The sequence below is a fragment of the Pantherophis guttatus genome, chromosome 13, assembly GCF_059756535.1.
Source record: "Pantherophis guttatus breed Tessera chromosome 13, ASM5975653v1, whole genome shotgun sequence".
Classification (NCBI taxonomy): Eukaryota; Metazoa; Chordata; class Lepidosauria; order Squamata; family Colubridae; genus Pantherophis; species Pantherophis guttatus.
In genome coordinates this window covers 3738384-3766150 of record NC_142075.1, presented here as the reverse complement: position 1 = coordinate 3766150, position 27767 = coordinate 3738384, and the positions used below count along the sequence as shown (strand labels likewise).

General features: G+C 42.2%; 1 protein-coding gene across 2 annotated transcripts in view; it reads right to left on the bottom strand.

Annotated features, from left to right (window-relative positions):
• ITGA11 (integrin subunit alpha 11) overlaps positions 1–27767 on the bottom strand; it is a 121494-nt gene that overhangs the window by 40984 nt on the left and 52743 nt on the right. The window contains exons 3-13 of one of the 2 annotated variants that reach the window (XM_034435488.3): positions 26019–26128; positions 25415–25506; positions 23839–23953; positions 21001–21128; positions 19037–19185; positions 17195–17339; positions 15443–15608; positions 13978–14048; positions 11116–11260; positions 9510–9658; positions 7547–7687 (exon numbers count right to left, since the gene is read on the bottom strand). In XM_034435488.3, the coding sequence (XP_034291379.2) occupies positions 7547–7687; positions 9510–9658; positions 11116–11260; positions 13978–14048; positions 15443–15608; positions 17195–17339; positions 19037–19185; positions 21001–21128; positions 23839–23953; positions 25415–25506; positions 26019–26128 (1411 nt within the window). The remainder of the gene's footprint in view (positions 1–7546; positions 7688–9509; positions 9659–11115; positions 11261–13977; positions 14049–15442; positions 15609–17194; positions 17340–19036; positions 19186–21000; positions 21129–23838; positions 23954–25414; positions 25507–26018; positions 26129–27767) is intronic. The other variant, XM_087877910.1, reaches the window with a different exon arrangement.

Below are 27767 nucleotides of genomic sequence, written 5' to 3'. Positions count from 1 at the left end.
TCCTACTCTCAGGTGCTTTGGAGAATAGCTTGACTCCCTCTTCTTTGGGGCAGCCCCTGAGATATTGGGACACTGCTATCCTGTCTCCCCTAGTCCTTCTTTTCATTAAACTAGACATACCCAGTTCTTCATATGTTTTAGCCTCCAGTCTCCTAATAACCTTTGTGGCTCTTCTCTGCACTCTTTCTAGAGTCTCCACATCTTTTTTACATTGTTGCAACCAAAACTGGATGTAATATATAATAGAAGGAGTTGAAGTTACAGGAAACTTGGGGGAGAGTGATCATGCAATATTAGAATTCAACATAATGCAAGCATAAGCAATAGAACAAAGTCAAACTAGATTCTTGGACTTTAAGAGAGTCGATTTCAACAAACTTTTGAAAGTGCTTGGGAAGCAGTGGTGGGTTTCTATTGGTTCACCCTGGTTTGGGCACACCGGTAGCGGTGGTGGGAGACTCAACCCACCCGCCTGGACGTCATCATGGACACTCTGCACATGTGCAGAAGTGCCACACACAAGCAAAGTGCTCACAGTTCCGGTAGTGATAGTGAAGGTAAGTGAAAACTACTACTGTTGGGAAGAATTCCATGGATGGAAATCCTTAAGGGGAAAACATCCCAAGAAGCTTGGGAAACTTTAAAAAGTGAGTTTATAAAAGCCCAATCTAGCACAATACTATTGAAGAAGAGAAATAAGAAATCCCAGAAGAAACCAACATGGCTGCACAAAGAACTCTCTGATAAATTGAAAGACAAAAAGCACAAGTATAAAAAATGGAAAGAGGGGTACATAACTAAGACAGAATATCAGGATATAGCCCGATCCTGCAAAGATGAAGTCAGGAAAGCTAAAGTTCAAAATGAACTCAAGCTTGCAATAAACTGTTGTGGCCCGCCAGTGGCCAGTGAAGCTGGCAGCAGATTCGGATAGTGAGGAGGTTGGGGAGGAACGTGGGCCAGTCCTGGAGTCTGGGGAAGGCTCTGATGAGGGCTCTGTGTCGGAGGCAGAAAGGGGGCCAGGGCTGGATGCCAGTTATCAGCTGCCTTCAGAGTCGGATATCAGTGGGGCAGAAGAACAGCTGGAGCCTGTTCCCAGTATGTGCATGGGCAGAGTTGCCAGACGAAGGGAACAGCTAAAGAACAAGGGTCGACTTGGGAGTAAGGCCACAGGTGGAGGATGATTGGCCCCTCCCAGAGGGAATAAAAGAGGAGCGAAAGGGGAGTGGGGTTTGCAAGAGACAATTAGTTCACCTAATTGGTTGTGACTCTCCAAGACTCTTTGCCAAGTTTTGAAGATATTGGCCTGGCAGCTCCCCAAGCCAGATAAGGTCTGTGACTGTAAATTCTCCCTTGAAAGACTTTGCTAGATGTGAATGAGAAGAATTCACAGTAACTTAATAAAAAGGGGTTTTTGTCAGGAGAAGGAGTCTGCTTCATGCTCTTGGGAAGCTTAGGTCAGAACACAAACATCAAATGCAATTAAAAAGCTTCTTTCATGTAAAAACACAAAAAAAAGTCAAAGAAATGATTGATCCACAAATGGAAGAAAACGGCAAGAAGGTCATGAGCATTGGGGAGAAAGCAGACCTGCTTAATTCATTCTTTGCACCTGTCTTTATACCTATGGAAAAAACAGTCCAATCTATCAAAAACAGTATCATAAAAGACAGATTAGGAATACAAGTCAAAAAAGGCAAGAAAATGATAAGAGGACATCTGTCCACTCTAGATGAGTTCAAATCACTGGGTCCACGTGGATTACACCACAAATTTCTGAAGGATCTGGCAGACATGATCTCAGAACCTTTGAACCATGTCTTTCAAAGATCCTGAAGCAATGTGGAACTACCAGAGAACTGGAAAAGAGCTGACATAGTTTCCATCTTCAAAAAAAGGAGAAAAAAACACAGATCCAGGAAATTACAGACTTATCAGCCTGACATCAATACCTTGGAAGATTCTGGAAAAGATAAGCAATGAATCTGCAAACACCTAGAGGCAAGCAAAATTATAACAGAAGCCAACAAGGGTTTGTCAAAAACAGATCATGCCAGACAAATGTTATTGCATTCTTTGACAAAGTGACTAAATTATTGGAGCAGCAAAATGCTGTCAACATAATTTACTTGGACTTCAGTAAGGCATTTGATAAAGTAGACCACAACCTAGAAAAATGTGGATTAGAGAGCATCAGCACCAGATGGATTAGTAACTGTGTCAACTCTGAAGCGAACCTGGCTGGGGCCATTTTGGGGGCTTCAGAGTTGCCATAATGCGAAGATGGGATAGGAAGGGGGAAAATAGTTAGATGGGGGTTTTGTAGCCAGAACAAAATAGTTTCCTGTGGGAACCAAGGATATTTCAACAGGTGGCTGGAGAGAGGAGACCGGTTACCATGCAACCAGCCAGCACCTTGATTGGACAATGTGACTGATTGTTTGGGGGAAGGGGGAACTTTCACTTTTAAATCAGGTGAAAACTGTGGGAACTTTCAGAGTCAGTTTTCACCAGTTTTGTGCCAAGATGATATCTCCAAAAAAATTGTCCTTTGAGGAATCTACCTGCCTCTGAGTTCTGCTTTCTATGGATTTATTACTTGGAACCCTGAAGAACTGGCTGACCAACCACACTCAGTGGGTAGTCCACAATGGAACAACATCTATATGGAGGGAAGTAAGCAGTGGGATACCCCAAGTTTATATCTTAGGCTCAATACTCTTCAATATCTTCATAAATGATTTAGATGGGGAGATAGCAGGGGTGAAATCTAAATTTTTTTGCTACCGGTTCTGTGGGCGTGGCTTAATTAGTGGGCGGGGCTTGGTGGTAAGGTGACTGGGTGGGCGTGGCCAAGTCAATGTCACTTCTTTGCCCTTTTTTAACCTACAAAACACAACACAACACAACTGGCTCACCCACAATGTAAAAGCAGCTGTGCTAGACTCAAAATGGCCCCGCAACAAGCAGGAACCTCACACAGCCACAAAAAGCCCAAAAAACCAACTTCCACACTTTACACACACAAAATTCCACATACAGCTTTGTGAGATTTTGTGTGTTTCTGTAGTTAGAGTGAAACACTACAGAAACACAGTAAATCTTAGAAAGCTGCACAAATATTATTTTATTTTAATTTATTTTTATATAAAAGCAGCTAAATTTAAAACTTTCTAAACTTTAAATGGCTAGGTCTAAAAAAAGAACAACTAAAAAACCCCCAATTAACTATTTTTTTTAAAGCTCCCAAAGGGGAAAAAAACTTACTCAAAAGAACAGGGGTCTCCAACCTTGGCAACTTTAAGACTAGTGGACGTCAACTCCCAGAATTCCTCAGCCAGCTTTGCTGGGAGTTGAAGTCCACAAGTCTAGGCAGGAAGGCAGGCAGGTAGAAAGAGCTGCTCACCAATGAGCTTGATTGCAGGCAGGGAGATTCAGTTGCTTGCTGATGCATGGATTGGGATCGTCATGCGATCAGCAGCTAAGGTATGCAAGCTGGAGGCTGGGAGGTGGAGGGGGGAGAAAAAAAGAAACTTTTTTTCTTTTATATGGCTCTGGCGATCCAAGCTGAGTTGCCTGATTAGCAGGCAACTCAGCTGGAATGTCAGAGCTTGGCTGGTCAGAGCCATTTAAAAGGAAAAAAAGGCTCTGATAATCGCGGGGTTCAGCTGGGCATGGGGGGGGCAGGGATTTTTGCTACCTGTTCTCCGAACTGCCCGCCACCATCGCTACCTACTCGCCCAAGCCGGTCCGAACTGGGAGCATTTCACCCCTGGGAGATAGAAGGAGAACTCATCAAATTTGCAAATGACACCAAGCTGGTGGGAATAGCCAACACTCCAGAAGATAGGCTCAAGGTTCAGAAGGATCTTAACAAATTTAAACATTGGGTCCTATCTAACAAAATTAAATTCAGTGATGAGAAAAACAAGGTTTTACACTTAGGCAAGAAAAACCAAAAGCACAGATATAGAATAGGTGGTACCTGGCTCAATAGTATTAACTGCAAGAGGGATCTAGGAGTCCTAGCTGCCAAAAAAGTCAAAGCACTCCTAGGCTGCATTAACAGAGGGATAGAATCAAGTTCACATGAAGTGTTAGTATACCAATAGCACTTAGACTTATATACCACTTCACAGGTCTTTATAGTTCTTTCTAAGCAGTTTTTACAGAGATAGCATATTGCCCCCAACAATCTGGGTCCTCGTTTTACTAACCTCAGAAGGATGGAAGGCCCTCTTTATAATGCCTTGATAAGACCATATTTAGAATATTGTGTCCTGTTTTGGTCGCTAAAACAGTTTTGGAGGTTAAAACATAGGAAGAACGGTTGCAGGAATTGGGCATGTCTAATGAAAAGAAGGGCTAGGAGTGACATGATAGCAGTGCTTGAGGAGGTGCCACAAAGAAGAGGGGGTCAACCTACTCTCCAAAATACCTGAAGACAGGATAAGAAGCAATGGATGGAAACTAATCAAGGTGAGAACCAACCTAGAGATAAGGAGAAATTTCCTAACAGCGATTAATCAATTGATCAGTGGAACAGCTTGCCTTCAGAAGTTGTGGGTGCTCCATCACTGGGGACTGGACAGCAATTTGTCTGAAATGGTATAGGGCCATGATGGCGAACCTATGGCACGCGTGCCACAGATGGCACTTGTAGCCATATTGGTGGGCACGCGAGCTCAGCTCCAGTGGGACTGGAAGTTGGCAAAAGGGCTGTTTTCGGCCTCCAGAGAGACTCCGGGGGTGTGGGGAAGGCCAGAAAGGTTCTGGAGCCTGGAGAGCAAAAAACAGGCCTTCCGGTCCCACCGGAAATTGGCAAACAGGCTGTTTTCAGCCTCCGGAAGGCTTCGGGGGGGGGGGCGGAAGGCTGTTTACGCCCTCCCCAGACTCCTAGAAAGGTTCTGGAGCCTGGGGAGAGAGAAAAATGGGCCCACTGGGCCATCGCGTGCCAGGAGCAGGGGGGTTGCGTGCACATGCACGGGGGTGGGGTGCATAGAATTATGGGTATGGGCATGCATGCGACACCCTCCCCCCGCGCTCCCCCTGCTCCTGGCACGCGATGGGAAAAAGGTTAGCCATCACTGGTATAGGGTCTGCTGCTAGAGCAGGGGGTTGGACTAGAAGACCTCCAAGGTCCCTTCCAATTCTGTTATTCTGTTACATTCTGTTACTGCTGTTTCTTGGCTCCTCCTTGGACGCTTAAGCTGCTGTTAAATACAAGTCTGACAACTTCTCATTAGGCCAGAATAGCAGCCATTGGCTTCATTTAGCCAACCAGCTTCACCTGGTTACTGACTGTACAACATTCTGTGGCACACAAAGTAAACTAAGGCTAAAATTAAATTAACTTATGAAGATAGGTCTTGAACTGACCTGGTTACACATGTGGTGTGAGAATACGAATGTGGTGTAGTATTTAGACAACTTTTCTGGTACTGGAGAAATCAAAGCCCTATTTGAACATGAAGCTCACTGTAAGATTTCAGGTCAGACACAATTCCTCAGCACAACTTATCTTTAATAGTTGTTGTGAAGATAAATGAGTAGCAATCCCTATGGTTGCCCCCTTGAGCTCCTTAGATTAAGACACCAATCAGAATGTCTGGGGGGGAAAACAACAACTTAAGATGGTGGCTGAGAATGTGGCTTTGAAGTCCTGTTTTTACATGCACTGTACATGTGATGCATTAAGAGTGGGGGGAGGGTTTCATGTGGTTGTTTCAGCATTCCGTCCTAGAGAATTGCTTCGGACATTAGTGCAACTGGAGATAATAAATGAGATGCTAATACAGGTAGTTCTTGACTTACAACAGTTCATTTAGTGACCGTTCAAAGTTACAACGGCACTGAAAAATGTGACTTATGATTGTTTTTCACATTTACAACCTTTGCAGCAGTGGTGAAATCTGAACCGGTTTACTACCAGTTCACTGGCTGCGCATGCGCGCTGGGCGTGTGCATGTGCAGTGTGCACCATGCACCAAATGTGAGGTGCGTGCACCCGCACTGAATAGGTTGTAAAAAAATGCTTTTAAAAGGTTTAAAAAAAAGGCTCTGACGATCGCGCGGCTCAGCTGGGATCATCAGAGCCTTTTTTAAAAACCTTTTAAAAGCATTTTTTAAAAGAAGGGGCAAGCGGGTGACTGGGCGATTGGGTGGGCATGGCCGGGGTGGGGGGCAGGGATTTTTGCTACCGGTTCTCCGAACCACCTGCCACCATCGCTACCGGATCAGATGATCCGGTCCGAACCGGGAGCATTTCACCCCTGCTTTGCAGCAGCCCCCTGGTCACATGATCAAAATTCAGATGCCTGGCAACAGGTTCATATTTATGACGGTCGCAGTGTCCCAGGGACATGTGATCCCCTTTTGCGACCTTCTGGCAAGCAAAGTCTATGAGGAAGCCAGAGTTACTTAACAACTGGGTTACTAACTTAGCAACTGCAATTAAAGTAAGATCGAATCTCGCCAGGCTCAAGGTTGACTCAGCCTTCCATCCTTTCTAAGGTGGGTAAATTGAGGACCCAGTTTGTGGGGGCAATAAGCTGACTTTGTATAAATATACAAAAGTGTGAAGGCTATTGCTTAAAAGCACTGTAAACTGCCCTGAGTCTCTGGAGAAGGGCGGCATATAAATCAAATTTAAAAAAAAAAAAAAAACTGCCCTTATCAACTGTTCACTTAACACTAAACAACTGTGGCAAGGAAGGTCCAAAACTCACTTAACAAATGTCTCACTTAACAACAGCTCAATAGTGGTTTTAAGTTGGGGACTACCTGTAATACACTTCTGGCTAGGTGTCCTGTTCTTCCTTATATTTGTGTTCATTACTCTAAATGTTTTCCCCCAATTCTTCTTTATTGATCTCAATGCCTTCAGAAAGGTGTCTGTGGAGATTCTCAGTCATCCAGGTCATGGTTGTCCCAAAGGTGCTTTTTTCAAGAGGCAGCTGGACTTTCTGGTAAATTGTGAAATTAATCTAATTCTTTCATTGAGGAGGTGGAACTGCGCTTTCTGCAGGATGTTTTCTGCCCTGTGTCCCTTCACTGTGGGGGATGAGTCTGTCCTGCCTGTATCTCAAACTGAAACGCAAACGGTTCCTGTAGTCTGCAATTTTTCTGGAAATCTGTTTGTATTCCCGCACCATTTGAAGGGTGTTCATTCCAAAGTCTATTGCTCACCAAAAAGTCCAGTTGCCTCTTGAAAAAAAGCACCTTTGGCACTTCAGAAAGATGGAATTCAGAATCAATATCATCCTATATTTTGGTCAAATATTCTAATCACTGGAAACCAACTGCATCTACTCCAGTGTTTCTCAACCTTGGTAGCTTGAAGATGGGTGGACTTCAACTCCCAGAATCCCCCAGCCAGCCTTCTGGGAGTTGAAGTCCACCCATCTTCAAGCTTCCAAAGTTGAGAAATACTGATCTACTCGGTCAATAATGATCAGCTGTCATATGAGACAAAAGTAGCAAATGTAAAAGGGCTTTTCCTGTCTTGAGGAAAATGCCCATTTGTCAACACGGGACCAAGAATTACCCCTTTTAAGCTGTAGATGTAGACTTTTCCTCTTTCTCGCCCTTCACTGAAATACATGGGAGCTCCAACCAGCAGAATGTCTGTCATGCCGTTCCCATCAACATCTGCTGAACTGATTTCACTTCCAAAGTAGGCACCGATCTGAAAAAGGATACGAAAAATATATACAGAATGAAAACTACAGAGCTGTGTATTTTTGTATTTGTATATGCTTCTGAGAAATTAATGGCATCTGTAATGATACTACTGGAATGAAAGGCATTTCTCAGAGGAAACCATCCATCATCTCCTTGTCTAGACGTTGCTTCTGGAATACACTTCAGAGAGAGAATAACACTTTGATCCTGGAAGATTAAGGATCATATTAACTGCTATTCTCAGTTGCTTTCCATTGATTGATTGTCTTACTGAAAGTCCATGGCAAAAAATGATTAACTTAGTTTGAAAGAATTGAAGCCTATTTACATCAAGTAAATAGTATTCTGTGGATTCTTGATGAATGCCAAGATTTGCATTCTTTTATAGACAGAAATGTGTCTGTATAATAGGCGATTCAGCATTGCTTATTCATTCCATTTGGCCACTTCCGTCATTCTTGAAGTAGAAAAATTCAAAATCAACTTCTTAAAGGAGACAATTATTCTTATAATTTATAACCTGTCTAGGCATTTCTTCAGCAAATTATATCAGACCCATAGACAAATGGCCTTGAAAGGATAAAGTGAAAAAACAGAAGGGTCGATCCTGAATCCTGAGTGCTGTTTTATTTTGGAATTGCTGTGGGGAAAATACCAGCTTGAAGACAATAATTTTACTGTTATTATTATATGGCCATAGTTATCAATTACGCAAACTAAGTATGTGCTTAGGTGTCCAAGGGCACCACAGAGTTTTTTCCCCCTCTAGCTACAATAGTCCTTAAGGGACGCAGTGGCTCAGTGGCTAAGATGCTGAGCTTGTTGATCAGAAGGTCAGCAGTTCAGAAGTTCAAATCCCTAGTGCCGCGTAAGGGGGTGAACTCCCATTACTTGTCCCAGCTTCTGCCATCCTAGCAGTTCGAAAGCACGTTAAAAATGCAAGTAGAAAAATAGGGACCACCTTTGGTGGGGAGGTAACAGCGTTCCGTGCGCCTTTGGCATTGAGTCATGCCGGCCACACGACCACGGAGACATCTTCGGGCAGCGCTGGCTCTTTGGCTTAGAAATGGAGATGAGCCCCTAAAGCCGGAAACGACTAGCATGTATGTGCAAGGGAACCTTTACCTTTACAAGTAATCCTTATCTTGTTTAACAGTTCATTTAGTGACTGTTCAAAGTTACAGTGGCACTGAAAAAAGTGACTTCTGACCGCTTTTCACACTTACGACCATTGCAGCATCCCCATGGTCATGCGTTCAAAATTCAGATGCTTGGCAACTGACTCATATTTATGACGGTTGCAATGTCCCGGGGTCATGTGATTATCTTTTCCGACCTTCTGACAAGCAAAGTCAACAGGTGAGCCAGATTCACTCAACAACCTAATTTAATAACTGCAGTGATTCACTTAACAACGGTGGCAAGGAAGGCTATAAAATGGGGCAAAGTTCATTTAACAAATATTTCGCTTAGCAACATAAATCTTGGGCTCAGTTGTGGTCCTAAGTCGAGAATGACCTTAACTTTTTAATGGCCACACTCTTTAATTTTATAAATTGTTCTTATCTGCTACATTCAACTTTAATATGCATTGGGGTAAAGAAACCATTTTCTTTGACATAGTAATGATTAAAGTTTCAACGTTTGGCTTGAAGTTTTCATCAGATATCATATTTATTCCTCCTGAGAGTCTTGCTTCTGTCAAAGGGCACCATTGCTGGACTCTTCTTAGGCATCAGCTGGCTTTAATCCAGCCCTGTGCCACTGCCTCCTTCTTTGCCAGCCACCTAGCTTCCTAAAGCAATGCCCAGACATATACCCTTTACCTGCTCTCCGGTCAATGACTGGTGGATGGTGAGGCTTCGATTTGTGTGCATTGTGAAAACAATCACTTTTCCAGTATGGTTGAATCGAGGGGCTCCTGCTACATAAATCCTGTTGAGTCTTGTGGACACCACCGAAGTGACAGTGTAGCCTACAAACACATAAACATATAAGAGATCATGCGGAGGGAGTCCCTAACAGCAACATATTTCCATGGCCAAAACTGATCATCATCACTGTCATAATCACATTTGGAGTCCTTTTCTACAACATTGTACAACCTTTCTTACTTTCTGACAACCTGCAACACAATTTTAATCCAGGATGGCCTTCGTTTACAGTTGTTTTATTGGTTTGATTCATTTATATAATCTCTTCTTAACCTATTGTGTTTTTAGATTACCACACTGGATTATCCACAGGCACTGTTAAAATATCAACATGGAAGTAGTGACCATGTAACTGAAACCCTCCTCCCCTTTTCTGAAAATCACCCATATGGCACATGCCAAAAAGAAGTGAGACTTTGAATGTACCATCTTGGTTTTTACCCCCTGCCCTGTGAATGTGCTCCTTTCACGTCTAGAGACTCATGGGGATGTCAGCCCTGGAGGCCATCTTTTTTTTTTTTTTTTTGGATCTTCAGGGCTGACACACTTAGTCTGTGGGAAACTGGGAGAGGGGTTTGCATGGAGTTGGTAGAAATATTTAGCCATCACAACATTCTTTTCTCTGAGAGTCAAGGACGTTCAGCCTGCACCTGGAGTGACGTGACTGGGAGGCATCTCCAGTTGGGACGGGGGATTGATTGGACCATGTGATGGACATGTGGGTGCAGGGGAAGGGACTTTGACTTTCCTTTGGGTGGGGAAAACCCGGGAGCTTTCAGATTCAGGTTTTCCCAGATGTGCCAATATGACATCTCTAATAAAATGGAACCTTGAGGAACTGCTGGCCTTGGAGTCTTCATTGGTTGGGTGTGTTACTTGGAACCCTGACAGGAGATTTACATTTAAAACAAATAGATATCAAAAATACGATTACGAACAATATAATATGCAATGACTTCATTAATAATCATTCATTTATAATGAAAATGTAACTCCTTTGTCTCCTTCTTCATCCCAATGACCAGGTCTTGATCCCTCTAGGCTTTTCTGACCATCCATCTAACTGTCTTCTTAAAGGTTGGAAGCAAGGTGCCCTCTGCATCCCCAGAGGGTGATTATTCCAGATGGTTGGCACCAGAACTGAAAAATGGGGTGGGGGTGGGAGGTTGGCTCTTTTGTGACTATCATGGGGGAGGCAATCCCACCATTCCTAGCCTACTGGAAAGGGTAGAACTACTTTGTAGCAGACCTGCAGGTACCTGGGCACCAACCTGGGTCAGGCTGTTTAGGTTCAAAGCATCTCCTTGAGATGGATCCAGAAATCTGGATAATTTGGGATAATTATAGTTATAATTTGGGAACTGAATGGGGAAAGGTGGTATATAAAATCCAGCATTTCATGTCCGAACTGCAGCTTTGGTTAAGCTTTGCTGGTGCTGATCCAGAAGCTTGCGTGGTCTACATGAGAAACTGGTGGCATTCCAGACATTGTTCTTACCAAGATAGGCCCCATGATTTTTCAGTTCATCTGGAAACTCTTGAAGGTAGGATTCTCGATGAGGAACAACTTTGCCACTGCTGGTCTCCTTGAGGACGGCACCATTCCAGTCATAGGCACCAACAGCTCCAAGCAGAATCCCATCCTATTCATGGAATTAAAAAAAGCGGAGGGATAATGAAAGTAGACGGCTCAGGTCCATTATCTGTTGGTGTATTCAAGAAAGCTGGAAAATGCCCGCCTGAAACCCTGCAGGGTTCCTGCATATCAACAGACTGGACAAGATTGAACTTTAGTCTGACTTGGCAATAGGCAGCTCCCTCTGTCCCCAGGATCCTAGCTACCCTCAGAAATTTGTTAGATTTTTATATCCCCCAAGGCTACGAAATACAGAGACTTTCAGGGCTTTGTGTTCCGTCGGTCCACAAGATGAACATAGAATCATAGAGCTGGAAATGACCTAAAAGTTATTCTAGTCCAACCCCTGCTCACATTTTTGGACATTTGAATTCATCCTCTTTGTTTTGGGAGAAGAGGCAGACAGCCACTTCCTTGGAGGACAGTATTTTGGCATGACTACTGAAGAACCCCTCCCCATTTTCCTTAGAGAAAGCCTTGCCCATATATGCGGCCACATGAGGTAAAGAATCCTAAATTGGTAGAAGGTACTTTACCATGTCAGACTGCAGGACACACTGAGATACCACAAGAATTGTCTAAAAATCATGATGGTGGTTGTGATGGTGAAAAAGTTCTGCCTGATTTTTATGTGCAAATGGATCTTTTCTTGTACCATCACCTTGAATTTTTGACTACTTGTGGATGAGACAAATGTAACGTTTCCACAAATCAAAAAGTCATCCAGGAGAAGGACCGTTGTTACTGTAGCCTCTTCTGCCAATCTGCATTTGCAACTCATTTGAAAAAAAACGAGAGATATACTCAAACTGGAGGTTTCCCATCAATAGTTGACATGGTCCTTCAACATCGTCTTTCCTCACGGTGGTTCCTGCACAGAAAAGGTCCCCAACCTTCCCTGATCCTCAGATGACTTCTGGGAGGAGCCTGCTAGTCATTATCCCTTGATTACCCATCCTTATCAGAAATAATACCAAAACTAGTTCTCCTTTGTCTGACTTATTTTGGGTCAGTCATTTCTTGAAGAATTGAGCACTTAGTTAACAAAAAATTAACTAAATGTTAATTAACAAATTAAATTATTAATGAAACAGGCCTGGTAGCTCAGCAGACTAAAAGCATTGTGATTAACACCAGCTGTCTGCAATTACTGTAAGTTCGAATCTCACCAGGCTCAAGGTTGACTCAGCCTTCCATCCTTTCTAAAGTAGGTAAAATGAGGACCCGGATTGTGGGGGCAATAAGCTGACTTTGTATAAATATACAAAAGTATGAAGTCTATTGCTTAACGCATTGTAAGCCGCCCTGAGTCTCCGGAGAAGGGCGGCATATAAATCAAATTTAAAAAATAAATAAATAAACAAATCAGTGTTTTATAAGGCCAATTAAATAGTAGAGCTGGAAATGTCCTGCCATAAAAAAATACTGTTATCCTAATTAATCAAATTAAGAATTTGGTCAGTTAGTTTTCTGAAAGGTGAGGAATCCCTCATGCCCCAATGTTTTTTACTATATTTTATTATTTACTGTAGTTTTTGAACTACAGTTACAAAAGGTGTCAATTTTCAAAAAGTTTTGGAAATGCTCAAGAAAGTCTCTTCCAAGTCAGCAAGTGTAATATTCCTTATTCCTTTCAAAGCCGAAGAGCCAGTGCTGTCCGAAGACGTCTCTGTGGTCATGTGGCCGGCATGACTAAACGCCAAAGGCGCATGGAACTATCAATTAGGACCAAACAAACGAACAAACAAAAAAAACCTAGCAACCTGCTCTTCATGAAAATAATGAAGTAAATCATATTGATTACTTCTTTAGCCAAATAGGAAACTGCTAACTACCACTCAAACAATCCTATGTTTCATATTAAGTGGTGGGCAAAATTTCCACATCTGGCAAAGAGTACAGGGAAATACTCCATATCATGCACAATATAGTTACATCAGCATAACACTTAACTTTGCATTCACACAACATGCTAAGGTTGATTAGTTTCAACTTAGTTGATGTCGATTGCCATCTTGTACAAACCCAGAATCTTTTTAGGTCTATCTCTGTTAAATATCTGGTGTGTTATGAAATCCCACTCCCCCAGTTGCTAAGTGAATTGTATGGCACAAACACAGTCTTTGCCTTAGTTGAATTCATTGATTTTTTTCCTATTTCTGCCAGTGGGACTGAAGGAGGTTTAGAATCACCAACAATACCACCAGTTTGCTCATGGTATAAATGGAAGTGGCAAGTCCTCACCTGTAATTTTAAAAAGTCAATCATTTAATTAACCAAACAATTGCTTAGGGCTGGTTTTAAGTAGAATTTGGATACTGCGCTAGGCATTCTACCAGAAACAAATCTAGCCCAGAAACGCCAAAGAATGTTTTGCTCTTAATTTTTGTCAACAAATGTGCAAGAAATAAATGAACTGGCCACTTCTTAGGTTTTATTTTCCATGAAGAGCACAGTAAAAATAGTTCAGATTTTCTGCCTATCTACTTGGAGGCTTTTTGAACATTGCATGAAGAAGCAGTTGTCTGAAAGCACAACCAGATTAATTGTTGTGCTTCCAGTTTATCGTAGACAGAGACGTCCAGGTATCTTCTACCTGATACAGGCTTTTGTTGGATCCATATATCACAAACCAAAAGCTTTTTAGGCTCAGTTATATCTATTGCATGCCAAACTCACATGAATCATGAGATAAAATGAAAAAAAAGTCAATTATTCACTTACTTCCACAATATGGGATGAAAATCCAGTCTGGGACATTTCCAGGCCAAAGGATACTTCATTTTTGTTGGTGCCTAAAAGACCAAAAATGAGATACTTAAAAATAACCAACGAAAGAAAGAAAAATAGGTTTACTATCTGCCATTACTGCTGTGTGATGAAATTCAATACAAACTTTACACAGGCCAGTAGGAAGATTTGCGAGTGTGGGCCCAGAAAATAAAAGTAGAGAAAATCCTATCCATCTATTTAAAAGTCTAAAGTTGAAAGTTGGAATCAATGGGCATGTAAATTACCGCATCCCACTTTGGCTATAAGTTCAGGCATAAAAATGCTGCATTGCATGTGAAATTAGCCCTTCTGCGACCCCATCATTCATCCCAGTGATAGGCTAATGTCCACAGCAGAAATGATGAGGACATAAACCAGTGTTTCTCAACCGTAGCAAGGTGAAGATGTCTGGATTTGCTGGCTGGGGAATTCTGGGAGTTGAAGTCCAGACATCTTCACCTTGCCAAGATTGAGAAAGAGTGACATAAACACGTGCAAGAAATTTGAGTGCAGACTGGAGTTTTTGGCAGTTTTTGAGTTAGCATCCACATTTAGAAATGAATCACAGAGATGAGTCCCTTACTTATAGCAGACTCCTGCGGTTTTAAGGAATCTACTAAGCATTTAGAGATCTACCGAGAGTGACGGTCATAACTCAGTCACTGTAAGCACTGTCTTTCAAAAGTGCTGAAACAGGGCTGAACTGTAACAAAAAAAACCCCAAAAGTACTTTGCACATGATTGAGATTTAGTAGCCTGCTCAAAATTCAGGAAATTCAAGAGTACTGTTTAAAAACAACTTTAGTTAGATAATGCAGTGAGAAATGCCAGGGCCAAAGATTCTCCTTCTGACATCCATGGAAGTCACATCTGACTGCTATTTGCAGGCCCTCATGTAGCCAGGAAACAGGAGTCAGCCTTTTCCTCCTTCACACACAGCCCGAGGCAAATGCTTAAAGCACTAGGCACCTCTCTGGCTGAGGAGGACTAACAAATTCAGTCACCATAACAACTTCCCAATCAATTCAGAATACAGGCAGTTTGGTTGAAGGGATAAACAAGGCTAGAAGCCAGGAAACCATGATTGCTGGTTCTACCTTAGGCACAAAGCCAGTCCCTCTCTCTCAGCCATAGAACGCATGCAATGGCAAACCACTTCTGAAATCTTGCCCAGAAAATGACTTTAGATAAAGACTTGTCCAGGCAGTCTCCAGGAGTCAAGATCGAAGGCACGCATGCGCACACACACACACACTGAAATATGAGTTGCAGAATGGGACGCCTGGCTCTTTGAGAAGAAGATTCCCACATGGAACTTCATACCAAACTCCTGTGCACCATATTCAAAGTTCCTCATGCTGTAGGATGGAAAAGTGAGCCTCCTACGCCGTCCTTGAACCTCTCGGAAGCTGCTCACCTTCTAAGCTGAAGATCCTCTCTCCAAGAGCATCCACAATATCTTTAAGGGCAGCCTCATCACTGACATTAAAGAAATGCTTTTCATCTGGGTCACTCGCTATATATTTGATTTCTTTCAAAAAGGCTGCTGGGTTGATCCCTCTTCTGTTGTAATAACCAAGGACCTGGAGTGGCAAGAAAAAGCATTATTCCACAGAACTACAGTCATGGTGGAAGTATTTACAAGAGAGACAGTTTGGTGTAGTGGTTAGGGTGCTTGGCTAGAAACTGGGAAACTGGGAGTTTTAGTCTTGCCTCGGGCACAAAGCCTTAGGCCAGTCACCCCCTCTCAGCTGATGGCAAATTACTTTTGAATCCTGCCAAGAAAACTGCAGGGACATGTCCAGACAATCGCCAGGAGTTACCTCTCACTCAAAGGTACCAAATAAAAAAAAAATTGAGCCTATCTTCTAAAGTGTTGGCTATTCCCCCCCCCCCCCGCCCACCTCAGCTTAGTGTCATTTGCAAATTTGATGAGTTACCCTTCTATTCTCTCATCTAGATCATTTATGAAGATGTTGAGTACTGGGCCCAAGGCCAAACCCTGAGGGATCCTACTGCATGCTTCCCTCCATGTAGATGTAGTTCTATTGAGCACTATACATTGAGTGTGATTGGTCAGCCAGTCACCAAATAATCTGATGGGGTTAACGCCAGATCCACATTTTTCTATTTTGCCAAGAAGCAGTACTTTGTTTATTGAAGTCCAAATATATAATGTTCACATCACTTTGCTGGTCCACTAATTTAGTTGCTTGGTCAAAGAATGAAATAAAAGTTGTCTGGCCTGATCTGTTTTGGACAAACCCATGCTGGTTTCTAGTAATAGCTTTGCTAGTTTCTAGGTGCTTACAGATCCATTGCTTGATTATCTTTTCTAGGATCTTCCCAAGTATTGATGTGAGACATGTCTATACTTTCCTGAATCCGTTTTCCTCCTTTCTTTTAAAGATGGGAACCACCATCAGATATATCATAAATCTGGTCTTTTATTTTAAATCCTTATTTCCTAATTATCCCCACATGGAATTTACTTTTTTCACAGCTGCTGCACACAAAATTGACATCTTCACTGTACTGTCTTCTATGGCCCTAAGATCTTCCTCCTTTTTACTTACAGGCAGCTTAGACCCGCCCAATGCCTGTAGATTGCCATAAATGCCATAAATGGGGAAAAAAACCTATTACTTTATTCCATCTAAGATACGATAAGCACTAATTTGAAGAGAAAATGGTGATTATACCCTAAGCAAATGTAACTCAAAGAATGTCTTCCATTCATTGTTTGTCTTAATAATGCATAAGTGCACTAATGTGCCTATCGTCCCTGTGATTTCTTTTATTCTCGTTCTCCTTTTGTTTGACAAATTCTAATAAAATAAATAAATAAATAAATAAATAATACCTCTGTGGTGGCGGCGGCAGTAGCCCTTCAAATACCAGTTTCAAGGAACAACAGGGAGAGAGGGAAATGTCTGATTCTTGCTTAGAAGCTCCCAGAGGCATCTGGATGGCCTTGGCAGGAAGCAGAAAGTTGGGCTAAAATGGGCCGGTCCATTTCAGTCATGTGGGTTATCCACCAAAAATGGCAATCTATTTTAAAATGGAGGGCTTCAATCTTTTCCTAGCATGTGAACTCTGAACTCACAGCCATTTGAGTCCCTTCTGAAGATTCCAGGAAGAAAGTGTGCAGCGCCCATAAATGACTTACTGCAACGGCGTATCTGGTGACGTTGTCCTTCTCGCTGCCTTCAATGGCCTTCTCAAGATCTGGGCTGTCATGAGACTCTCCATCGGTGATCACAATCATCACCTTCTTTGCACCCTTCCTCCCCCCTTTCTGAAATGCTTCTGAGCTGAAATTCAAAGGATGCAGAAAAGATAATGAGAGAGGTGATGTTTTGCAAACTAAGCATGACTACTTTTCAAGGAGGATCTCGGTGCATTTGGGTCCATGGGCCCTGTGATTTTTGGGGGCTTTGTTTAGAAAGCAGGTGCCTCTTCCTCTAAGCACCAGCAAGAGGGAGGAAAAGCCAAGAGTCATTGCTCTATGAACGCAGGAAGGAATGTTTTACAACAAAATTCTTTAAATGTGATTTCTATTCCCTTGGCTCATTTCCTTTAGAGCAAAAGAATATTCAGAGATAATAAAGTCCCTTTGTTTACACAAGGCTCCAAACTTTGTTTATATTAGATTCTCAATCTCTTGTTGTTCTGTGATTTGATACAAAGAAATGTGCATGTTATATGGAGAGCCTTCTCTGTGGGGGCACCTGTTATCTGGAATGAGCTCCCCCCGGAGATACGGAGGATCCCGGATTTATGCACCTTCCGCCGTGCCCTCAAGACCTTTTTATTCCAACAGGCTGGCCTGGCCTAACTTTCCCTTTTAAACGGTATACGAGTAATTCTAAATCTGTTTTTAAATATGGGGATGTTTTAATTCGTCTCAGGCCAAATTGTTTAATACGTTTTTATACTGTTTTAAATTTTATAATCTGTGTGTTTTATCTTTTTGGTTGTTCACCACCCTGAGTCCTTCGGGAGTAGGGCGGTATATAAATCTAATAAAATAAAATAAATAAATAAAATAAATATTCTTTTTATACTCACCTGCCATTTTTAAGGCTACCTGAATTCTGGGGAGGGTGCAGCACAAGGTAAAACAAAGACTGAGAGAAAAAGAGAGGAATGGGGAACTTGCCTATAAGAACAGTCTGCACCTCACTTGTCCTAAAGGTGCTTTTTCAAAAGGCAACTGGACTTTTTGCTTCTCATCCAAGAGCTTCTTCAGTTCTGACTGAAGTGGACAGAACTGAAGAAACTTCTTGGATGAAAAGCAAAATGACTTCAAGGAAAGACAGAAAAAAGTCCAGTTGCCTTTTTAAAAAGCACCATTGACCTGACTGACTTAGAAACTCCATAGACATGCCACTCCCTTGGTTCTTGCAATGTGGGGGCACTGAGAATTTACGGCGTAAAGATCACAAAGGAACCTGCTCTTGCCATGAGATGAAACAAACTATAGATTATCAAGTGAAGGACAGAATTATTATTGTTCTTTGGTTGCAACTGCTTGCAATTAGAATGCTCCATAATTTCCGGAGAAAAAATATGTTTTCATTTGTACAATATGTTAAGTAGGGGAAAGAAAGAAACTCACATTACACAAACTCAGAGAGACTCCCTTTTTAAAATTGCTTTGGGGCATAAGCATTCTGGGCTGTATATTCTTTAATCTTATTCTAATCACTGCCTTGTCTTAGTATTTCTCAGTAGCAAAATAGATTCAGCGTCCTCTAAATTGCAGTGCACATTAGTGTTGTCTATAATGTTTAATTTGCTTAGAGTTACCTCACTGCCTTGGGCATTAGGATTTGGGAGATAATATGCATGATTGTTTTCGCTGTCTGTTTATGATGTGTTTGAATCAGAATATGTCCATGATCTGCCACATCTGGGTTAAACTGTTAAGCTCCATCATTGCCCAATTCCATGCCTGCCTAAGAACACCTCCGTTTTCATCTGAACAGAACCTGGAGAGTAGGCTTACCGAGCAAACTCTATTCCAAAGGCTGTCCGGGTTTCAGTGCCCCCTCTCTGCTCGATGTGTTTGGCAGCTTCTACCACATCCTTTACAGACCTATAATCATTCAGGTGAAATTCATGGACAGCATCCTCTCCATACTGGACAACTCCAACCTTGTGAAAACATTGCAAATTATTGGGGTGAAAAGCTTCTTTCGTGAATGAGCCTATAGAATACATTACAAGCAAATCCCACTTCTGAACACCTTTCTTGTCTGTTTGTCTGTCTTGTATTACTTTAATCCAAGACACTGCCACTCAATTCGGGTCAAGTATCCTTTGAGTGATATGCTTAGCAGTGTTTCTCAACCTTGGAAGCTTGAAGACGGGTGGACTTCAACTCCCAGAATCCCCCAGCCAGCAGCGCTGGCTGTGGGATTCTGGGAGTTGAAGTCCACCCATCTTCAAGCTTCCAAGGTTGAGAAACACTGGCCTAGAGGTATGTTCTCTGAAAGAGAAAGAGCCAGGATAAGAGATAGAGAACTTAACTGGAATTAGTTTAATTTAAAAATAATGTAATTTAAATACTATGGTCACATGTCATATTTTAATAGTGTCCCTTTTTGTCATATTAACATTATAATTGGATGGCAATTTTTGAACAGTTGTTTTGTAGGTCACTCTCAGCCTGGGATCTCAGTTGTACCATCCAGCTTTATATCCAGCAAGATAACTGTCAGTTTTCCATATGATCATATATATGTCTACTCGGAAAATAGTCCCATTAAGTTGACTTTCCATAAAAATGTGTGGATTCAGCAGCATTCAAAGGTTGTGTGTATGTATGTGTGTTGTATCCAAGTCAATCTAACAAAGCAGCACTGAATCAAATTAAGTTCCAAACATCTGAGAAGGATGGATATTGGGGGGGGGGGGAGGGCATAATGCTGCTATTGTCATTTTGATGTTGGCCATCATTGCTGTGGATGCCTGTGTGTGGATTACAATTTACCCTTTGCAAACAATGTCCTAGATGCATCACAACTAATTTGTTACAAATTACAAACCCATTTTTCTAGGGTTTTTTTCCCCCACAGCAATCAACAGATGAGTGGTAATTTTCCATTTTCTGACAAGAAAACTTTATTTTCATTTTGCAGTGCTTTGGATTCAATGGCCAAAATATCGTTTGGAATGTGCAAAGTTCTTAAAGCAGCTGTGCCTTTTCCTGGGTTCATATGGCAGCCCTCTGCCACTGCTGTGTAAGAGCTAGAAAAAGAGATGGCTATTTTGCTTTGCTTGCATCCTACTTTTATTATTTTTTACAAACAACTCAAAGCATATCCAACATATCCAACGCACTTTCTTCCTCCTATTTTCCCCACAAGAAGAACCCCGCCTGTACATCGCCCTGAGTCCTTAGGGAGAAAGGCGGTATAGAAATGTAATAAAATAAATAAATAAATAAATAAACCCCGTGGGATGAGTTGGGCTGAAAGAGTATGACTAGCCCAAAGCCAAACAGCTGGCTTTCATGGTGAGAATTCTCCGTTTCCCACTTTCTAGCCTGGAGCCTTAACCACTAGATCAACTTTAAGGAGCTGCAGGCAGGTTCTAATGACTGGGTGCTTCAAAGCACCTTTTGCCTTCAAATCCAAACGCAGCCCAGTCTACTCTTTATGAGTTGGTAATTTCCCAATAAAGTTAGCTGAAGTCATTTGAATCTCATTCCAAAGAAGTGAATCAAGGTTTATTATGTCCAGCCAACACTGGCAATCTCTGCTCCAAAATATGACCACAAGTCAAAAAGCCAGTCCTATGTGAGCCTGCGAGCACTGAGAGACTGCTAATTATGCTTTTAAAAATAAATAGTGCCAATTTATTCTTGAAGCAAATGGACAAGAGAGACATATACCAGCCAAAGAAAGCTATGAAATGAAGTGCAGGATGGGCTGATAAGAGCAAAATCACCCACGCATGTTTTGTCACCTGTATTTGGCCAGGTCCGATGTAAAATTTCTTCAAGATTCTTATCAGGAAATTTTGAACTTCTGCCCAGGGGTAGATACTGTTAGATCCATCCAGTACTATAATTATATCCATGTATGTCTGGCATTCTGCAACCAGATAGACAAAGACCATTAAGATATATTGGCTACCAAAAAGAAATGGAATAGGCTGCCAATTCCTTTCCCCCTGGAACAAAGGAATCTTGGAGCAAACACCAACCTTTCCTTCTTCTACACTGAAATTGCATCGCTCCAATTCTCCCTTGGGTCTATTGTGTTTCTCGTCTATGTCATTATTAATTCAACAATACCAGACATTTAACACCACAGTAGTATGTCTGACCACTGAAAGCCCCCTTGAATTGGATACCGCTTCTTTCTAGGTAAGTGTCTCCAACAGAGCTAAGCCACTTTTCCAGATCCAAGGGCCGCACTATGAACTTTTGGTGCTGTGATGGTCCATGCAAAAAAAAATGGATTTATCGAAATGTAAATTTAAATAAATTTACAATAGTTTACAATGATTGCATACAATTAAATGTCTGTTCCTCAAGTTTAAAATTACACTGGGGTAACAGTTTTTGGAAGGGTGTTGGAGGTTGTATACAAAGCTTTTTAGCAGCTAGATATAGCTCCGAGGCTTACAAACACACACCATTGATGTGGCTTTCATGGCTAAGGTGAAATTAGAACTCATGGTCTCAGAATGAGCTAAGACTTGCAACAAATGCCAAAGATAATAGAACATAGAACCCAGAATAACAGGGTTAGAAGGGACCTTGGAGGTCTTCTAGTCCAATCCTCTGTTCAAGCAGAAGACCCTATTCCATTCCAGGCAAATGGTTGTCCAACCTCTTCTTAAAAACCTCCAATGAGAAGCACCCAAAACTTCTGAAGGCAAGCCATTCCATTGATCAATTGTTCCCACTGTGAAGAAATTTCTCCTTAATTTTAAATTGGATCTCCTTTTAATAATCTTCCACCCATTACTTCTTGTCTTGCTCTCAGGTCCTTTGGAGAAGAGGTTGACCCACTCAGCCAATCAAATATTGGAAAATTATGATATGCTATCATGTTAATCCTAGTCCTTCTCTTCGTTAGACTAGATATACCTAGTTCCTGCAACCATTCATCATATGGTTTAGCCTCCAGACCCCTTAATAAAAAAAGTTTCTTTCAATATGTAAAAAGCAACAAAAAAGTCAAGGAAATGATTGGTCCACTAAATGGAAGATGGCAAGGAGGTGATGGACAGCAGGGGAAAGCAGAACTACTAAATTAATTCTTGGCATCTGTCTTTACACAAAAGGAAAAACCCAGACCAACCTATTAAAAGGCATGTCAAGTCTAGAGAAGAGAAGAACTAGGGGTGATATGGTAGCAGCCTTCCAGCAAATGAGAGGCTGTTACAGAGAAGCCGTGGTCAACCTATTCTCCAAAGGACCTGAGAGCAAGACAAGAAATAATGATGAATATTATTAAAGTGAGAATTAAGGCGTCTGAGAATTAAGAATTAGAATAATTAATCAATAGAATGGTTTGCCTCCAGAAGTCGTGGGTTCACTGGGAGTTTTCAAGAAGAGACTGGGTGACCATTTGTCCAGAATGATATAAGGTGTCCTGCTCTAGCAGGGGTTGCATTAAAAGACCTACAAGATCCCTTCCAATCTCTTATTCTATGATTCTATGATACTCCACACACAGTCGAGCAATAGTATCCTCTTTGAATAACTGACAAGACATTAAGAATAAGTAGCAATAGGAATAGTGCTTAGACTTATATACCACTCTAAGACATTTACAAATTTCAGTGTATCGCCTCCAACGACCTGGCTCCTCATTTTACAGGCCATGGAAGGATGGCAGGCTGAGTCAACCTTGAGCAGGTCAGGATTGAATTCCTGGCAGTGGGCAGCGTTAGCTTGCAATTCTGCATTCTAACCACTGTACCACCATGGCTCTTGTATTGAAAACTAAAGTCAAACATGGCAATGAATGAAGTGCATAATAGCTGCTAGGGGAAAACAATTCTGTAGCATCCCACTTCCCTCTCTTGCTGTGAGAGGGAGCATGTGATTATTTTGCTTAATGATTAATCTAGGGCTGCCCCAAACAGTGAAAGAGGGTCAGAAAAACATGAGCTGTTTGAGGGCGCTGCAGCTTCTGATCAAGAATTAACCCTTTGAAATTCTCCAACAAATGTGTGGGCCTAGAAATAAATAGGTGGAACATTTATCTGAATTTTCCAGGGGATAGGAGAAATTCTGCAACTATTTTCTAGGAACTCTCGCTTGGAGATTAGTGTAGAACTTTGACCAAAAAAACCCCTTGAGGAACTTCTCTCAAATGCTTTTTCCTGGGATTGAATGGAAGAGTGTGGAGCCAGGGAGTCTGCAGAGAATATGTGACACAAAAGGCAAAATATTCTCATAAATCCCATTAGTACAGCGATTAAGTGCAAGGACATCGAAGACATTTTTCTTTCCTCAGATTGAGTGAGGATTGGTAGAATTCTCTGAGGGACATTGCCAAGAACTGTCTCCTGACCATTTGTTTTCTTCATTTTGCTTCTTCACAGGAAAGCACGGATCAAAAACATGCCTCCTTGCTGTCTGGGAGTAGAGTGCCCCCCCCCGCTGCCCATCAGGAAGCCTTTTACCTACCATCAGCACAAAATTCCCATTGGACAGACCTCTCTTCAAGAACAGACTTATTTCTTTCCCCTAAGACGGTGATTCTAAATCCCCATGCGGCGAGCAAGGGAGGGAAGGAGGAAGTGGGGGGGGGGAGAGAAAACGTAATAGGCTGATCTTCCTACTCTGGAGAGCTGGAGCCACTGACTTGGAGTATCTGAAGTTGGAGTTCACTCTGGAGCACATGCCTGTGGTGTAATAGGAACTTCCGCACTCATGAGACCACAGAGGGCTGCAAGCCTGTGTCAGAAGGAAGAAAACAATGACATATTAGGAAAAGTTTTCAGTTGCCTGGATGATTTCTGTGGAAGTTGGGGCATTTCTCCACGAGCATGGCAATTTCTAAGCATGGTGGCCAATCAAATGATAGACGAATGAAGGTGTGGCAACCACTACGGGCACCAGACATTTGTTTGATACCCTCTTAGTTCCCCATCTGTTTGGTTGAAATTTTAAAAGATTGTTTTTATGGAATAACACAATGAAAAGGGAAGGTGACAATGCCAAGTAAAGCATCAGCCGCCAGCATAACTTATTTCTAAGAATGCCTTTGGCCTCCCAAAGGATTCAGTGCATTTTCATAAAATCTGGAGGGACTGCATTCCAGGACTTTGTCTGGAAGAGGTAGGGAGCATTTGGGGCACTTAGGGATGTGGTGAGATGCTACCAGAGCACTTTGCCTTCTGGAAGGTTGCACCAAGGGGCAACTTATGTGAATAGACAAGTCTCCAACCCCAGGTTTGAAGGCATAACCTGTTCTCAATTTCTGTGTTTTCTCCTCTATTCAGAATTTTACCATCTGGTGTCTTGATCATCCATATCTTTTTATACCTGAGGAGAATTACAAATAGCAATAGCAGTAGCACTTAGACTTTTATACCGCTTCATGGTGTTTTACAGCCCTCTGTAAGCGGTTTACACAGTCAGCATATTGTCCCCAACAATCTGGATCCTCATTTTACCGACCTCAGAAGGATGGAAGGCTGAGTCAACCTTGAATCAGTGAGACTCGAACTGCCAGTAGCTGGCAGTCAGCAGAAGTAGCCTGCAGTACTGCACTCTAACCACTGCACCACCACAGCCACCAAATAAGCCTGATCTACCTGTCAAGGGGATAGTATAAATTATCAAGGGAAATCACCTGAAGCAGAAAATTTTAGCAACCTGTCTTCTAATCTTGGGCAATCATGCAGAAAAATAATCACAAGAATTGGGTGTAGTTGGTCTAGTATAAGGAAGGACCAGGGGTGCCGTGATAGCAGTGTTCCAATATTTGAGGGGCTGCCACAAAAAAGAGGGAGGTCAACCTCTTCTCCAAAGCACCTGATGGCTGGACAAGAAACAATGAATGGAAACTAACCAAGGAGAGAAGCAACCTAGAACTAAGGAGACACTTCCTAACAGTGGGAACAATTAACCAGTGGAACGGCTTGCCTCCAGAAGTTGTGGGTGCTCCATTTGTCTGAAATGGTATTGGGTCTTCTGCTTGAACAAGACGTTGGACTAGAAGATCTTCAAGGTCCCTTCCAAATCTTTTATTCTGTTAATTTTCGAATTTGCATGAAACCCAGTAACAGCAGTCTGAGGCAGCTATCTTATTCTGCCTAATAGGAGACTGAACGGTGGGCTCCAGGTCAGAAACCACTGAAGATAATTCCAGCAAAAAGAGTATTTGTAAATTGTTCACAAATAATTTCTTACCAAAAAGCTGTTGTCTTTGGGGTTGGTAGTTAAGCTGAGACCCAGGCGCATGTTATCCTTTCGTTCCGACACATTGGAAAGAGTTACTCTTCCTTGGGAAAAAAGTGTCAGAGTCAAGACATGCTGTGGGAAAATGTCACAGCCCTTGAAGACAGAGCCTGGTGTCTCCTCATCACCACTATCATCATTATCTTTTCTCCTTGACAACTGTAACACTTTCTCCCCATTGACCTTACATCTGGTTGACTAGGCACCATCTGTTCCAAAACCTCTTGGGCCTACAGATCCAGTCTCAGCTAAAATACTAGGAATCGTATTTCAGTAATACATAGAGGTTAATATTATAAACCCAGGCTCTTCAGATGGATAAATTTCTCCTTCTGGCTTACAAGTTCTGCTCACTTGTTTAAGAAAAAAGTTGGTGAGGTGAACATACTTCACTATGTTCAGCTCACCAACTTTTAATAATAAATAATAAACAACATCTACTTTGAGATGACTTGAGTTTTGTATGTAAATATAAACCTTTCTTTGCGTAGCTTCTAATGCTTTCAGAGCAATAGCTGGAGACAATAAGCTCAGCCCTTCCATTCCATAGCTTTACCTAGATTGAGCTTGGAACATGTGCTGTTGGTCTTGCCATTCACTGAACACTTGTAGACATCTCCCGTTTTCTGGGGCCCATTGATCTCATATGGAGCTCCTACCACTAGCCTGGAAAAGAAAACAAAAGCTGTAAATTTCTGGCCTTTGGGGAACATTAATTCAGGATAACAACTGAGAAATTCTCTCTCCACCAAATGCTTAGAAATGGTTTGTTCTGTCCATGCAAGGAGGCTGTCCTTTGCTCCAGTGAGTTGTTTCTTGATGCAAACCATTATTTGTCTTCTTAAATGTAAAGGTTCCCCTTGCACATATGTGCTAGTTGTTCCCGACTCTAGGGGGCGGTGCTCATCTCCGTTTGAAAGCCGAAGAGCCAGCGCTGTCCGAAGATGTCTCCGTGGTCATGTGGCCGGCATGACTAAAGGCGACCAAAGGCGCACAGAACGCTGTTACCTTCCCATCAAAGGTGGTCCCTATTTTTCTACTCACATTTTTTACGTGCTTTCAAACTGCTAGGTTGGCAGAAGCTGGGACAAGGAACGGGAACTCACCCCATTATGCGGCGCTAGGGATTCAAACTGCTGAACTGTCGACCTTCCGATTGACAAGCTCAGCATCTTAGCCACTGAGCCAACACGTCCCCTTTGTCTTCTTAGCCCCCTGCAAAGTCATCAATATAGGAAAGTGGTGTGCTATTTCTCACCATTTGGGGATGGGAAGCATAAAAAGGTGTGGTTTGAGCCTGAATGTAGATTTTACATAGTTTAAAAAGGAAAGGAAAACGTCCCTATCCCTTCCCAGAGATCTAGCGAAAGAATACTCTCGGCTGTACCTACATGACCCTGACTTTTTTCTTCTTCCTTGCACCCTCACTGTGGCCTGGGCTCTAAAGAAAATGTTAACCTCTCCGTCCAGCTACCAAAAGATTGCCTATTCCTGTGCTAGAACAAAATAGAAAAAGCCGCAACATGAAACAACAGGCTACTACATCTTGTCCCCTTCTTGACCCGGCATCTGGATGCTGATACAGACCCTTATGTGCTCGCCAGCATCTTCTGGGCTGATTGAGGCTGCTGGTTGGGAAATATTTGCCAGCAGAAATGCAGAGGAGATGGCTTCTCGGCACTCAGCATGTTCAATGAACAAGCTGATCTGACTTTAGCAGCTCCCCAAAACAGTCGGGAACCAGAAAGAAATCTAAACAAAGTCTCATTCCTTTTGGAGCAAAAATATTTTTTCCAATCATCCAAATCAAATGCTGGCAGGAATCAGAACTCTGATTTCATGCTGGCCCATTTTAATGGAAGAAGAATTGCAGTAGAAAGTAAACGATAACACTTGGTGCTATTTTTGAAAGTTACATTTATTCTCTGCCCCCCCCTTTCCACAAGACCATTAGTTTTGCCCTACCCCCAAGCCCTCAGGAGCTGCCAGCAGCAACACCAAGAGCCCACAAGCAGAACGCGAAGGTTTGTGAATGTGGGAAACCACCTACTCTGATGTACAGAGGACTGCAGCTGATTCCTCTGGAGCAGCAGCTGATCTGATTAACCTCTGAAGTTAATTGGTTGCTTGGCTCCACGACTAAAGACCGTCAGAAGCCCACCACATTGGAAGAATTGCCTGTGGAAGGCCCTGAAGTAATATACTGTATAGCCTTTTAGATCAGGTCTCCTTGAGCTTTGACTTTCTCTTTCTAATTCAGAAGGTAGCAGTATCCAGGAAACATGTAGAAGAGGCTATCTCACTT